The sequence below is a fragment of the Sabethes cyaneus genome, chromosome 3 (assembly GCF_943734655.1).
Source record: "Sabethes cyaneus chromosome 3, idSabCyanKW18_F2, whole genome shotgun sequence".
Classification (NCBI taxonomy): domain Eukaryota; kingdom Metazoa; phylum Arthropoda; class Insecta; order Diptera; family Culicidae; genus Sabethes; species Sabethes cyaneus.
This window is the reverse complement of record NC_071355.1, coordinates 199,942,964-199,959,592: the sequence shown is the minus strand read 5'-3', so window position 1 is coordinate 199,959,592 and position 16,629 is coordinate 199,942,964. Positions and strand designations below refer to the sequence as shown.

Here is a 16,629-nt window from a genome sequence, read left to right as displayed (position 1 = left end):
TGTTATGTACCCTTCCAGTTTTATTTCTTAGTTCTTAAGTGTTCATGTAGACCGCTTGTCTAAAGAATGCAAACAAATAATAATAATCAGTACATTTTCGTGGATTTTAGGGCAGCATACGATACAGTTGAGTGCGAACAACTATGTCAGATAATGCACAAGAACAGTTTCGAGGGCAAACGATCAAAAATCGAATATTTGGTAGGAAGAGGCTCAAGACAAAACAACGTTTAACGGACAGATGAACTGGAAACGGTTGATGAGCTCATATATTTGGGATCTCTGGTCATCACCGACAACAATAAAAGTAAGGAGATTCAACGACGCATTCAAGCAAGAAGTCGGGCCTACTTTTCTTTGTGCAAAACGCTTCAATCAAGAAGCATACGCTGCCCCATAAAGCTGACGATGTACAAACCGCTAATCAGACTGGTAGTCCTCTATGAACATTAGACTGTAACTTTGCTTGTGGCCGTATTTGAACGAAAGGTGCTTCGGATTCTTTTTGGCGGTGTACAAATGGAAAGCGGCGAATAACACAGGCGCATGAACCACGAGCTGCACCACCTGCACCAGGAATAGAGGGACCCGCGCCAGATGACTTGATCAGGTTGAAGCCGATTTGCGTATGTCAAAACACTCAACGAATTGGCGACGAGTAAAAGGTGTCCACATAAAATTGCAACACACAAAATTAATTCGCAAAATTCGAGTTTTCATCCGATAGTAACCAAACTTTCAAAGCATCAAATGAAACAATTAAACTTAGTTTTAGCGTTTTTATTTTATTAAATTTAGCCTTCGTATCCGAATGCCGGCACTTTGACCTTATAACCCCATCCATGAGATCTTGCACAACCTCAAAATCGACATGGTTTGCATATTTACTCATACTTCCTTCACTTTTTCAACTGTTTTGACTACTTTAGGATGTTTCAGAAGATTTTGCTTCATAATAGCCTAGTATTTGTCGATTGGCCGCAGCACAGGTATATTTGAGGGGTTATGATCTTTCGGCACGAAAAACGACATTATTTGCCTTATGCTACTCCAGCACGGCCTTTGCATAATAGCATGAAGTCAAATCCTACCAGAAGATCGTTTGAATTTTATCAAAATGGTTCCTGTGCCCATCATTTTATCTACGCCCTTTTTACGTAGCACTTGACAGAATTTCCGTATTTCATGAGAACGGTACAGGTTTGACTGAAGTTCGTCGTATTACTTCTCCTGCTGGCGACCGGCCAGACCTTGCTTTCCTGGAAAAATCGGGTGTATTTCCTCCACTTCAATTTATTTCGTTCAACATTCTAATGGGGGAGGGCATGCGATGCTTCAATATGTCAGGTAGGGTAGATTCGATGGACAATGCATAGTTTTCGGCGATATCGGGTTGCTAACCGGCAGATTCTGACTTTGATATCTGAGAAGTGTCGACCATCCATCAAGACATGGTAGATTTGTGGTTCCGTTTGATTGGATAATCTTCGAATGTATCAATGGCGAAGGTTATGCTGGAGTAAGGTACTATAAACGCTCATGTTTTTGAAAGCGGCGAAGTAGGTAACCTTAGGCCATTATTGATCGTTTGCTGAAGTGCACTGAATTGTTTAATCATTGCATTGGTTGAAATTCTTCCGCAACTGACATATTCGAGCTACAACTCCGTCTTTGCCATAATGGGTACTTCTAACGAGACGACTTTACACGTTGATAATGTATGTTGTTGTTCTTGAAAAATCAGCCCTCAATTCTCAATCTACACATTCAAATATTGATCAGCTATCATCAAATCGCCCATTACTGCATTTGCCGGGAACAGAAAAGAATTTTCCAGGCTCCACACTCTTTGGCATCACGCGCAACTTTGAAGAAGAAACCAAGCCGACGTCAGGCTTTCGATGTCAAAATGGCGTGGTATACGCTAAATGTGATAGAGTCAAAAAGGCTCTATAGTTCAGAAATCCCCTTCCGCCGGGCTCCTCTCAACGATACTAAAATTACTTCAAAATTAAAATTTCTAATTAAAACCTTCCAAAATTTGTATCCAGCTTTTTACGAGCCAGAATGGCGGAAGGCATAAACAGTGTACGAAATATTTCAACAGCATTTTTGACATTTCTCTAATACATCGCACGTTTTCTTTCCACGCGTTGACGGTAAAACTAAAGGAATGTACGGAAAGAAAGCGTGCGATGTATTGGGGAAATGTCAAAAATGCTGCTCAAATATTACGAACACGGATTATGCTGTCCGCCGTTATGACTCGTAAAAAGCTGGACAGTATCCAGCTTTTTACGAGCCATAATGGCAGACGTGTTCGTAATATTTTAATGGCATTTTTGACATTTCCCTAATACATCGCACCTTTTCTTTCCGCACGTCCACGGTAAAACTAAAGGAATGTGCGGAAAGAAAACGTGCGATGTATTAGGGAAATGTCAAAAATGCCGTTAACATATTACGAACACGTTGGCCATTATGGCTCGTAAAAAGCTGTATTGATACTATTGAATAAGTAATGTTTGCGAAGTTTGAAAAAAACAAAAAAAAACATTTCACTTATATTAAATGAAAACCATTCGTTCTTGAAATGTGGCTTTCATCGGAAGTTTATTTTTAGCTCAACTTTACTTACACATGTAATATGTGCACTATTTTCCATGCTACAAAGTAGCATTCCTGCCATGACAGACAGCGACACTTTTGCTTCGTCGTTTTGTCGAACAGTAACAGTGCCCCACATAAGAGCATAAAAGTAGCAAACGGAAGAGCAGAAGAACTTCATTCTACAGTAACGTCGGAAATGTCGTTTTTCAAGAGGCTGCTAGTTGGCGAGGGCATTCTGAACGGAACGCCCCCAGTTTATTGGCAGTAACTCTATACTTTGCTAAATGCATTCCCATTGTGGTTTGATTGAATTCCCGATTCCATAAACGGGAGAAAGCTTTGCAGATACACAATTTTCAAATGCCGAAGCGAATGTGATGAATAAGTTTAAAAATTTCCATCAGCTTTACTTATGCCGCCATCATTAAGGGGAATGATTGAGGCGATCATTCATCGCACGTTTTCTTGATACGGCCTATGCGGTCCATTAGTCAAATTATGGATAAGTTGAAAATGTTTGAAGCTCCTGGTTTATTTAGGGAAAAAAATTTGGATTCTATTAAATCGTCGGAATGCGTAACTAAACGATTTCAATTAGAAGCAAACCATACGATTATTATTCCGCCCGAAAGGTTCAAATAAATACTCAATCATCACTGCCCTCAGTAAGTCAACGACCTGAGAGATAAGATGGAAAAAGTTCCCAGGCATATATCGACGAGGAAAATTAGGCCAACCGATTTTTCCCATCCTATTGACATATAGCTATGATAAACAAAGGACTCAACGACGAGGCTGGACCTTCCGCATGCACAACATAGAAGGAGATAAATCAATTTCTATTGTGAAGGAAGTGAGTCAAAGCTTTCCTCCAATCCGTGTTTCTTCAACCGTTTCATGGGCTCGGTCGCTGCTTTTGTCTAGCATCAGCATCAGTTGGGTAGTACTAAATCTTCATCACAAGCATATTTTTTACGCTACTTTTGAGCTCCACAGCTGCGACCGCAGCAGTCAGTGGTAACGGCGACAACGGCACCATCATCGCATTGGAACCGTGCCTCACTCAACCCGAAGGATTGAGACCTCACTGGGTGGCACAGGGTGAAGCACTTGTAGGTGTGCGCGGCTTGTATTTGAAACTAAATAGAACAACAATACCGATGGTGATTTATAAGGGACTACAGACAGACCTATCTACGGTGGATGCATGACAAAGTATTAAAAAGTAGCTGAATGGGAGCTTATGCGAGCTAAGAATGTTGGACGAATGGAATGCTGAATGCACAGAGGGAAAAAGGTCACCGTTCCTAACAAGCTTTATGCGTTGAGTTAAATATTTTTTGTTTGAAAAATGAACACCATATGCACCGACAATTGAAGTGCGACACACCGACACCATCGACGGGCAACTATCGTGGGGTCAATTAGTTCAACACATTCTATTTAACGTGGTATTAACTTGTTTTTTTTTAATGCAGGACATTTCTTCTATAATATTATGATATGACACAATATGACTTACTTGTGGTCACAGCGAATGAATGAACGCTTCGGTTGTGCGGGATTATTGAAACTGGAGTATAAAATTTTCCACTTGATTATCAAAATCATTGCCATAAACCAATTGAACTTGAAAGTGGGTTTTCACACTTATAAATACATCGCGTGCAGGCAAACGTGCAAGTGACCACTTCATTTATTTTCGAAATGTGGAAATTGTTTTTTTTTCATATGTAATTTATCCATATTAAAACGACTAACTGTATAATGACAAATTCTGTATTTAATAACAGGTTTTTTTAAAAATTACTATATATAAGTACATACCTAGAATCGGATATCAGACTTTCAGCTTCGTGCATGATCAAATCACCTGCTGATTATTGATAAAGTATACGTAAAAGTTGCTGTATTCAAATATTTATGTTTTATGCGTTTCAAGCCTCTAACATTTTGGTAATGGTATAACCGAAACAGAACATTCAAACCAACAATTTCCGATGTTTAGTTTTTATCTTTGTTTGAATGACATTTACTAGCTGATCATGCCTCGCAATAGCACCAATGTTTATGACGAGCAGTTTTAGAATTATTGCTTCTATTGGTCCTAAATAAAATTGACCGACTTCCGTTGTACCTGGACAACATTGTGTCAAAAAAGCAGTTGAAAACTGGGAAAAAGTTACAACTCTACAGAGTAGAAACTGAAAAGCTCAACTACGTATCTCATCATGTACGTAAGTTTAAAGGCCTGTTAAAACTACTTGGCACGAATTCGTGTCAGCTAATCCATCAAAACGTGTCCATACTTGAGAACGGTAAGTAGGTCTGATAAGAGCGAACATTCACACTGTAGATTACTATATAAACGCACAGCAAATTACAGTCGATCTCTTCATTAAGCTACCGAACAGTGTGCAATGTCCTTCCAACTGACAGTGGCACTGCTCTTCGCAGCCAGTTTGGCTTGCGTTTCTTCCCGATCTGGTAAGAATCCTAAGATTTTGAGATCAACAAAACGCCAAAGTTAACGCAATAATTTTTCCAAAGCCCCACGGATCGTCGGAGGAGATGAAGCTCGCCAGCACGAATTCCCGTACCAAATCTCGCTGCAATGGAACTTCAACCAGACCGACAAACCTGTTTTGCACTTTTGCGGAGGATCGCTGCTGAACGAGAATTTTGTCTTAACTGCGGCCCACTGTCGCACTTCCTACTCGGACGATGGTTACATCGAGGTGGTTGCCGCCGAACACGACACTTCCGTTCACGAAGGTTCCGAACAACGTCGCTTGGTTAAAACATTTACCATTCACGAGAAGTATCCAGGAGGTGTTGCACCGAATGATATCGCCGTTATTCGTGTGAATAAGCCTTTCGAATTGAACGATAAAGTAAAAGCCGTTCAGCTGCCGAAAAAGTTCGAACAGTTTGAGGGTGATGTTATGCTCAGCGGATGGGGATCGGTGTCGACCGATGTGGTTCCAGACTACCCAGAAAAACTACGAGTAAATATTTTTTTAAGTTCAAAATCATTGAACCGTAGATTATACCCGTTTTGATCCTTTACAGAAAGCAGTTCTCCCCCTAGTGGAATACGACACTTGCCTCAGTTTGTGGGACTTCTCGCTTGCATTGGAAGATAGCAGCGTTTGCGCTGGACCTCTGGACGGTTCCAAGAGTGGTTGTTCGGCAGATTCTGGTGGTCCGCTGGTCAAACAGCTGGGCGACGAAGTGGTTCAGGTTGGGGTCGTTTCATGGGGTGCCGTTCCCTGTGGAACTGCACGCAAACCGACCGTGTTTGCCGGTGTCGCTTCCTACATCGATTGGATCGAAGATAAGCTTCGTCAGTAAAGACCTAAGAAGTAGGTAGACGATTGAAATCGAAAAGCGGGACTCGACAAATAAACGATATGTCCAACAGTAAATATTTGCTGTTACTTAACGCTCCATTCAACTTGGTTTTGGGCTATTTATCTCCAGAATCATAGGCATCCCGATCAGGAGGGCATAACAAAATTATAACTGATCCTGTTATTTTTCGACCGATTTTTTGCTAACAACGGCTGTTATAATTTAGCTACTGCAAGTGGTTAAAATAACTCAAATTCTAACAAAACTGCTTAGCAGTGATAGCAAAAATATAACAAAGTTTGTTATGTTTTGAACAAAATTATATCAAAATTTGTTACCATATTTCTAACAAATTGTGTTATAATTTTGATATAACAAAAACTTCTTTACCTCTGTCTGCTATTATATCGACATTTTCCCGACCTATTGTCAAAAATAGTACAACTATTTATCAAGAACATTTACAAATAGCAACAAAAAAAGATTTTCCACACATTCTTTCAATTTCAAAAACCGCACCCTTTCAGTCGGAATTGAACTCACGACATACCGCACACGATGCCATCGTCTTAACCACTGTACCAGAACTACTCTTGAATGTAGGTAGTTTAAATGCTCATATAATTTGACCGATAGCTTATTCTGTCAGTTGTCAGTTTTTGCTGTTCGAGCTGCCCGATCAGGAGGGCATAACAAGATAACATCAAATTTATAACACATTCTGATATTTATAACACAGTGTGTTACAAATCGGAAATAAACTGATCAGGAAGTGAAAACAAAAGTTTCAAGTTTGTAACAGATTCTGATAGTTATAACTCATTGAGTTATATAGGAGAATTAGGGCTTTGGCCACTACTAAAAATGTTACATATCATCACTGGTGTGCCCGGGACACACAATGGGGAACGTGCCATACCTTTTCTATAAAATTTAACGCAAATTTTATGTGTAATTTCAAATCTGATTTCAAGCCAAATTTTACATGTAACACCAGCCTAACTTCAAGTAAAATTTCAAGTACTATTTCAAGTCAAATTTCATGTTTATTTTGAATTCATTTTGAATTCTAAATTTAATTCGAATTTAATGTCCAATTTCAAGTTTAAATTTTGGTCCAATATCAAATCCAATAACATGTCCATTTGACATGCAATTTCAAATGAAATTCAAAGTGAAATTTTGTGTCTAATGTCAAGTGCAATTGCAAATTGCAATCTAAGTCCTATTCAGTTGTTCAGTTTTCAGCGTTCAGTTTCAGTGCATCAGAACGAAATAATGATTACATGTAGCGAATTCTTATATCTATCAATTTTGCATTAAGAAAATTTTGTCGTCAATTCTAGACTTTTTTTGTTTGTTTGGATAACAATTTTTTTAAGCATCCGACAACAGCAAGTGTATAAACTGAAAACATAAACTAATGCAGTTAGAAATATACTCGATGCAAAATGCCGCTCCTGTTAAGCCATCTTTTATGTATTTTCTGCACTTTATTAGGTTCTTTTGAAACGAACAACGAATTAGGATTAAAAATAAAATCTCTCAAACTTTTATTTTGTTGGTAGATGCTTGGAACAAAACGTAATCGTGCAAACACATTATGAAAATAATTAACGATAAAATAAAATGTTTTAGTTTTTTTCTCGGTTTACGTCTTGTTTACAATATTTAAAAGCAACAAGTGTTTTCTCCAATCCTTTACTAACAAAACCTCGTATAATCGAGAAATATTTTCTTCCACGCATCACTAAAATAATTAGGTTCATAATTATTTTTAATCTTTACTGTGGTAGGTTCCTACCAAAATCAGCAATAACATTTATAGAATCAAAACCTGAAATATAAAACTCATTTAAAAAAAAAGTTTGAATGGCCAGGTTCACTTCAATTTATTTTCTGGTATATTTGAAAGCACTTCGAGCAACACTGTCAGAACGGTGCAACACTGATAAAACGGATTCGATTTCTTTTTCTTGATCACGGTCTCGTACCAAAAGAGATCTATTTATAGACAGCTCGAACAGAAAAAACTGACAACTGACAGAATAAGCTATCGGTCAAATCATATGAGCATTTAAACTACCTACATTCAAGAGTAGTTCTGGTACAGCGGTTAAGACGATGGCATCGTGTGCGGTATGTCATGAGTTCAATTCCGACTGAAAGGATGCGGTTTTTGAAATTGAAAAAATGTGTGAAAATCTTTTTCTGTTGTTATTTGTAAATGTTCACGATAAATAGTTGTACTATTTTTGACAATAGGTCGGAAAAATGTCGATATAGCAGACAGAGGTAAAGAAGTTTTTGTTTTATCAAAATTATTACACAATTTGTTAGAAATATGGTTACAAATTTTGATATAATTTTGTTCAAAACATAACAAACTTTGTTATATTTTTGCTATCACCGCTAAGCAGTTTTGTTAGAATTTGAGTTATTTTAACCACTTGCAGTAGCTAAATTATAACAGCCGTTGTTAGCAAAAAATTGGTTGAAAAATAACAGGATCAGTTATAATTTTGTTATGCCCTCCTGATCGGGTGTCTATAAATAGATCTCTTTTGGTACGAGACTGTGATCAAGAAAAAGAAATCGAATCCGTTTTATCAGTGTTGCACCGTTCTGACAGTGTTGCTCGAAGTGCTTTCAAATATATCAGAAAATATATTGAAGTGAACCTGGCCATTCAAACTTTGTTTTTGAATGAGTTTTATATTTCAGGTTTTGATTCTATAAATGTTATTGCTGATTTTGGTAGGAACCAACCACAGTAAAGATTAAAAACAATTATGAACCTAATTATTTTAATGATGCGTGGAAGAAAATATTTCTCAATTATACGAGGTTTTGTTAGTTAAGGATTGGAGAAAACACTTGTTGCTTTTAAATTTTGTAAACCGAGAAAAAAACTAAAACATTTTATTTTATCGTTAATTATTTTTTTCATAATGTGTTTGCTTGATTACGTTTGGTTCCAAGCATCTACCAACAAAATAAAAGTTTGAGAGATTTTCTTTTTAATCCTAATTCGTTGTTCGTTTCAATTCGTTGTTAGAACCTAATAAAGTGCAGAAAATACATAAAAGATGGCTTAACAGGAGCGGCATTTTGCATCGAGTATATTTCTAACTGCAATAGTTTATGTTTTCATTTTATATACTTGCTGTTGTTGGATGCTTAAATAAATTGTTATCCAAATAAACAAAAAAAGTCTAGAATTGACAACAAAATTTTCTTAATGCAAAATTGATAGATATAAGAATTCGCTACATGTAATCGTTATTTCGTTCTGATGCACTGAAACTGAACACAGAAAACTGAACAACTGAATAGGACTTAGATTGCAATTTGCACTTGCAATTTGCAATTGCACTTGAAATTAGACACGAAATTTTACTTTGAATTTCATTTGAAATGGCATGTCAAATTTACATGGTATTGGATTTGATATTGGACCAAAATTTAAACTTGAAATTGAACATTAAATTTAGAATTCAAATTGAATTCAAAATAAACATGAAATTTGACTTGAAATAGTACTTGAAATTTTACTTAAAGTTAGGCTGGTATTGCATGTAATATTTGGCTTGAAATCAGATTTGAAATTACACATAAAATTTGCGTTAAATTTTATAGAAAATGTATGGCACGTTCCCCATTGTGTGTCCCGGGCACACCAGTGATGATATGTAACATTTTTAGTAGTGGCCAAAGCCCTAATTCTCCTATATAACTCAATGAGTTATAACTATCAGAATCTGTTACAAATTTGAAACTTTTGTTTTCACTTCCTGATCAGTTTATTTCCGATTTGTAACACAGTGTGTTATAAATATCAGAATGTGTTATAAATTTGATGTTATCTTGTTATGCCCTCCTGATCGGGATGTCATCATTCGTAGGTCACCTAGAGCCCGGTGAAGCCATCTTGCACATTGTACTGCTCTATTTCTGGGGTTCCTTTTCTGACAAGTCACGATTTTTTTGCAGTTGCTGTGCTTTGCTCTGCCCTTGATAGAACGTAAGTTTTGTTTCATCCTTCTTTTTCTGACGGAGCACTACCGAATACATACTCTCAAGGTCACGGAGCAAACCGTTTCAGTCCATATAATTGCCTGATCAATATTCTCTTTGCGATACGGAGCAAATAGTCTTTTGTCTCCAGTGTGCGAAGAAAAGATTAGCTCTGCTTATAGTGTGCTCGTTCTAGCAAGATGAGTAGATTCAAGAGAAAACAGTATTCAAGCATCATTTGGTGCCAGAGCAAATGGTTGAACAGAAAATGAAAATTCTTGGTCGTTGCGAGAAGCAGATTACTCTGTCTCTGTATGCTTAAGATGAACCAGCCTAGGTGTGGGTGACTGTAAGAACAAGGTGTAACGTCTAAATGAAGTAAAGTAAATGAGGTGACTGTGGGATTAGAGCCCCTGAAAAGAAGCGTTTTAACCGGATTATTTGACTGAAGTTTTTGGAGCGCTTAGTAGAATACGAAACCTAAAATTAAAAAATGTATGTATATTTTATTCACGACAGATACGTATTTCGCCTACGACCTGCAGGCTTCGAGAGTTCGAAAACAGACACTGAGGAAGCCTGCAAGTCGTAGGCGAAATACGTATCTGTCATGAATAAAATATACATAGTAGAATTAAATTGGATAAGTTTTCTTCTTTTTTAATTTTAGGTTTCGTATTCTACTAAGCGCTCCAAAAACTTCAGTCAAATAATCCGGTTAAAACGCTTCTTTTCAGGGGCTCTAATCCCACAGTCACCTCACTTACTTTACTTCATTTAGACGATCTATTTATATTTAGGATTATCTGGATTTTTCAAGAACGGGTCAATGTCTGTCTGAGGGTTGTTATACTTGACTGGTATTTGGAACCGGCCTAGACGTTTAGGACGCGCCACATTCATCAATCTAGTAGATTAAGATTAGAGCTGGATGGTAGCCATATATCTTTCGCACAGAACGGCAGATGTCCATGCAGACACTTGTAAGCGGCATGAGGCTCCATCTTGTTGTAATACCACATTCCAATCCGTATTCTGTATTGTTCTGTACCTCACGGAAGAACCTACTGACTAAAAAAGGTCATGTACACCTTGTTATTCACCTTATCTGCTTCTGGTATGAATTATTATAAATATTTTTTACTAACTCTAGCTTCCTATGTATCTCATCATCATAATACTAGCAAAGTGATTGGTTGAGAATACGTAATCTTATTTTATGAGTTTCCAAACTATGGAATAGGAGATACTACCTTACTTCGCCGTTTTCTTCATGGCGCTGGATTCGTCAGAATATTGCGTTTGATAGTAACGAATACATTCCAATGCCGAGTTACCTTTGGACAATCTGTAGACAGTTTGGAAGAAAGAAATTCCTCCTTTTTTAAAGCTTTTCTTGCGGTCTACCGGAACACTTTTATGGCGGCTAAAAGGTATTTTTGCAAGAGCTGCACTTACGACAAATCACGAATACGCTGCTACTTGGTTATGATGCTACCCCTGACGAACTGACATGACATATATTAAAAGTCCTCTTAAAAACATGGTCCTACAAATCTAGCTTACCCACTAACACCCTTTATTATGCATGTTGCGGAGTAACGTATATTTGTAGGGTTTTACATTTGTACGGTTTTATACTCAATACGGTAGAAGCGAACCCTGGTCCCTGATCAGGTGGAATTGTTCGCAACTCGGACAGAGGGTAACGAGGGACTGTAGTTTTCAAACAGCGCTGCAATTGGTTGATTTCATTATGCCAGTTTGTAGTTTTAGATAGCCAGATAGCCAGATTTTTAGCCAGCAATTGTCTTGTCTGAGTGTGTCCCTGTATGTCTGTGTTTTGGCACATACTTAAAAAGCCAAGAAAAACCGTTTCCAGGGTCTTTGTTTAGTAAAATGGAGGAGCACCTCTTGTAAATCTCTAAACTCTCCGCTACATCCATCTTCCACGCAGAGCAGTTGTTAATTACTTTTGCGTTGTCAATGGTCAGCGGATGGTTGTCGTTGAAGACGTGCTCAGCCACTTTTGATCTAAAATGATGTGTCAGACCTTTCTCGGCATCTCTTGATGCTTTTGTTACCTCTATCAGGTGTTCTTTAGTTCGTGTTTCCAGATTCCTTCTAGTCTGACCGATATAAACCTTCTCGCAATGTGGGCAACTGATTTCATAAACCCCGGATTTCCTTTGTTCTTCAATCTTTAGTGTGTCTTAAGTTGATCCCAACTTATTTTTGAGCTGGTTGTTTCGGCTCGTGTAGACTAGATCAATTCTAAATTTCCTCATTTTCCGACGGAGAGGGCGTGTAATGTTTCCGTCGTATTCTACTGCCACTCTCCTGAATTCTGGTGGGATTGGGGTAAGTGTTGTGAGTGATTTTTTGTATGCGTCTCTTCTTTTTTTGGAAATCATGTTCTGGGTAGTCGTTTCTTTATATCCGTTTAGTTTTGCTATTTCAAGAACGTGTGCTAGTTCTTTTTGTTTTCCTAGCTCACTTAACGGTAATGTTTCCATCCTATGTATCATGTGATGGAAAGCTGCCATTTTGTGTTGGTGGGAGTGGGTAGATGAGCTAGGTATAACTCATTTGGTGTTTGTTGGTTTTCTATAAATTTCAATTTCTGTTTCTGTGCTTTCAATTTGTCTTATTATTATGATATCCCAAAAAGGAAGTTTTCCATCTTTTTCTATTTCATATGTAAAGTGTATGTTCCTGTGTGTACCATTCATGGCTGCTAGAATGGTTTCCAGCTCTCCTTTTTTGATGATGCTAAAAATGTCGTCGACGTAGCGCCACCATCTTGTTGGGAGTACCTGGTTTTGTTCCAGCTTGTTTTCAAGGTTAGCCATGAATAGTTCGCACAGAAACGGTGATAAAGGATTGCCCATCGGTGCACCTTTCAGTTGTTTGTAATAACTGTCCCTGAATGTAAAGTAATTCTCCTTCGTATTCTCAGGGGCGGACTGGCCCACCGGGCAACCGGGCAAATGCCCGGTGGGCCCCAGTAAAAATTTCGTCGTTACACAAAATGAGATTTTCCAAAATTTTTATTTCAGTTAAACTCTTTCTACGACTCACGAATGTTCAATTGCTGGGGCCCCATGATTTATGAAATCAACCGATTTGATGATTGAAAACTCAGCTTCAAATGGAACTGTTGGGGCCCCGAACTTTAAACCAAAATTTCTCTTTCAATCAAACTTTTTCTATGACTCACGAATGTTCGATCGCTGGGGCCCCATGATTCATGAAATGAACCGATTTGATGATTGAAAATTCAGCTTCAAATGGAACTGTTGGGGCCCCGAACTTTAAACCATAATTTCTCTTTCAATTAAACTTTTTCTATGACTCACGAATGTTCGATCGCTGGGGCCCCATGATTTATGAAATCAACCGATTTGATGATTGAAAATTCAGCTCCAAATGGGACTATTGGGGCCCCGAACTTTAAACCAAAGTTTCTCTTTCAATTAAACTTTTTCTATGACTCACGAATGTTCGATCGCTGGGGCCCCATGATTTATGAAATCAACCGATTTGATGATTGAAAATTCAGCTTCAAATAGGACTATTGGGGCCCCGATTTTTAAACTAAAGTTTCTCTTTCAATCAAACTTTTTCTATGACTCACGAATGTTCGATCGCTGGGGCCCCATGATCAAATGGGACTATTGGGGCCCCGAACTTTAAACCAAAGTTTCTCTTTCAATTAAACTTTTTCTATGACTCACGAATGTTCGATTCTATGACTCACGAATGTTCGAATCAACCGATTTGATGATTGAAAATTCAGCTTCAAATGGAACTGTTGGAGCCCCAAACTTTAAACCAAAGTTTCTCTTTCAATTAAACTTTTTCTATGACTCACGAATGTTCGATCGCTGAGGCCCCATGATTTATGAAATGAACCGATTTGATGATTGAAAATTCAGCTTCAAATGGGACTGTTGGGGACCCGAACTTTAAACCAAAATTTCTCTTTCAATTGAACTTTTTCTACGACTCACGAATGTTCAATTGCTGGGGCCCCGTGATTCATGAAACCATTTAAGTTGAGCTGTTGGGGTCCAAGCTCAGAAAATATTACTAGCTTCAATTCTGAGTATTTAAAAGTAGAATTAGTATTTCATCCGCAGTTATTTGACTACTTATAAATATCGAACTGTCGGGTTAAGCTCCATACTTAGTTTACTTCAGTGGCGATGTCTTCTCTGAAGTCTACGGTCTCTTCTTGATTCTATGATTAAAATAATTTTGGTTACTCTTTCGTCGGGCATTCTAGACACGTGACAATCCCAGCGCAGACTGTCACACTGTACTATCTTCATTATAACAGCATATTTACATTCTCAATACAGCTCGTGGTTCATGCATCTGCGCTACACGCCATTTTGGATTTTGCTAAACTTTACGCTAAAACCCCAAGCATTCGTCGATCAGCTTCTTTTAGCGTCCATGATTCATGTCCGTAAAGGGCCACCGAGAGGATTAGTGTTCTCTAGAGCATCAGTTTATGCGAATTTGCAAGCTACAGGACTTCAGCTACAAAATGTAATGCCTCCGTAAAGGCCAATTCGCAGCTGCAATTAGTCGTTTTATTTTGCGACTTACATCGTTGTCACATATCACGAGCATATCAAAATATATTCAGTTCCTCTTCGACACCAACACCATTTGGATTTCCACGCCATGTACTTCGTTTTGGCGGTGTTAATGGCAAGTCCCAATTTCTCAATAAATGACTTAAAGGCTTCTTTCGTTGCTGTACTTTTGATTTCGGTAATATCGACGTCATCCGCAAAATCAAGAAGCACGTGAGGTCTCATCTGCTATTCTGACTTATAATTTTTACTCATCCAGCGTCACACGAATCAACGTATCTAGTTCTGTGAGAAAACCATGTCCTAGCGTTAACTGTCACAGCTCATTTCGTTTTACTGAATCGTGTGCCGCCTTGAAATCCATAAAAATATGATGAATCTGCAAGTTGTATTCCCGGAACTCGTCAGTTACTAGACGCAGGGTAAATACCTGATCCATCGTGAAGCGACCCTCATGAAAACCAGCTTGAAACTCGCCGACGAAGAACTCAGCTAACGGACTCAGCCACACACGATAGGGAGAGCACCTTATAGGCAAAATTGAGCAACGTAATGTCTCGATAGTTTGTACTCTCAAGTCGATGTCCGTTTTTAAAATTATGGGAAATGAGGCCAATCAACCACTCCTCCGATATTTATTTTCGTCCCATATTCTATTCCTGACAATGAGGTGGCGAATTGTTTCGTACAGCTGCTCGCTCCTCGTTTTTAGAAGTACAGCCAGGATACCATCCTTTACAGCAACCTTACCGTTTTTCAGCTCACTGATTGCTTTTTTGACCTCCTCCTGTGTCAATGGCTCCACAGTTTGGCCGTCGCTCAAAATTCTTATCCTGTACCTGCTGATCTTCCTGTTTACTTCTCTATTCAACAGCGTCTGGAAATACTCTTCCACCTGGCTGCTACCGTCGTTTTGTCAGTAAGCAGGTTGCCAGCACTATCATTGCACATCACAGGCATGGCAAAATTCTTGCACCTGACCGCTTTGTAGAAACTCCGTGTGTTGTTGCTGGCGAACCTCTCCTCTGGACTGACGAGCACGTGCTCTTCGTACTGACATTTTTAGACGGTGGGTTTTTTTTCCGCAGCTCTATCAGGACGAACCAAAAAGATTCGCGCAGAGTATCGGGCATTCCTCACATTGGAATCGTGAGAAGAAATTCTGCAGAGGATTCGCTCAGAATACCTTACTTATAGAAGCAGAATTCTTGTAGGAGAATCCAAGAGTTTAATCCCAGGGATAGCTATAACTCGGCACGGGAATCGCCTGCACTATGAACTGTTTTGTTCTGATGTGAAGACGCAGTAAGCTACTTATCTATATTGAACTGTTGACATCCTATCATTTATATAATCCGCTTATTTGGTACTTTGATACTTAATTTGATTTGATACGCTTATTTGAAATATGAATGGGTGATAGATGAGGAAAACGTTGCATTGCTGGCAAAAATGCGCAGTGGCACTTATCAGAATGTGGAAAGTTCTCTTCCGGGTTCGCTGAAGCACGGTCAATAAAGAATCAAATATTCACGCTGCGGCAGATCCTCCAAGAAGTTCATGAATACAGAATTCTACGCACAATTATTTCATTGATTTCAAAGTTGCGTATGTTACCATCGACCGTAAAATCATGGCCATTCTAACCTCGCAGTGGACTTTATTAACGTGATGGTCCCTCAGGTGGGCTGTACAACATGTCGTTACAGGATGTTATGAAAGGAGCAACACACAGGCACAATCGTCAGCAAATCTAGTTAGTTCGTCTGCTTTGCCAATGAAATGGATATTGTCGATAGAACAACATCTGTGGTGGTGGCTGCAAAAACTTAAAACTCAAAGTAGCGAAGATTGGGTTGAAGAAAAATGCGTCCAAACTAAAGTACCGTGAACCGCTAATATGACGAACACGCTAAAAGCTGATAACTCGGTCCTAATAACGACTGAGTTTGTTTTGTTTCGAGCATCGAGCCGCTATGCTGTCCGTTCTCCCGATACTCGACACTCGACGTGCCTGAGTCGAGTCAAGTTGCACGGGGCC

General features: G+C 38.6%; 2 protein-coding genes across 6 annotated transcripts in view; one reads left to right on the top strand and one right to left on the bottom strand.

The window, feature by feature from the left end:
- The window catches only part of LOC128743226 (tyrosine-protein kinase Btk29A), a 206,135-nt gene that overhangs the window by 160,955 nt on the left and 28,551 nt on the right, over positions 1-16,629 (bottom strand). The gene's annotated exons all lie outside the window — the stretch shown is intronic.
- LOC128743228 (trypsin-1-like) lies at positions 5,031-5,964 on the top strand. The gene is made up of 3 exons (XM_053839768.1): positions 5,031-5,097; positions 5,161-5,618; positions 5,683-5,964. Exons 1-3 carry the CDS (start codon positions 5,031-5,033, stop codon positions 5,962-5,964), a joined length of 807 nt encoding a protein of 268 aa, XP_053695743.1.

What these genes read in the sequence shown, in the direction of transcription:
- LOC128743228 (XM_053839768.1), top strand. Translation starts at nt 5,031, where the DNA reads ATGTCCTTCCAACTGACAGTGGCACTGCTCTTCGCAGCCAGTTTGGCT. An exon ending in TTGCGTTTCTTCCCGATCTG is followed by an intron (nt 5,098 to 5,160) that starts GTAAGAATCCTA and finishes ATTTTTCCAAAG; the next exon opens with CCCCACGGATCGTCGGAGGA. An exon ending in ACTACCCAGAAAAACTACGA is followed by an intron (nt 5,619 to 5,682) that starts GTAAATATTTTT and finishes GATCCTTTACAG; the next exon opens with AAAGCAGTTCTCCCCCTAGT.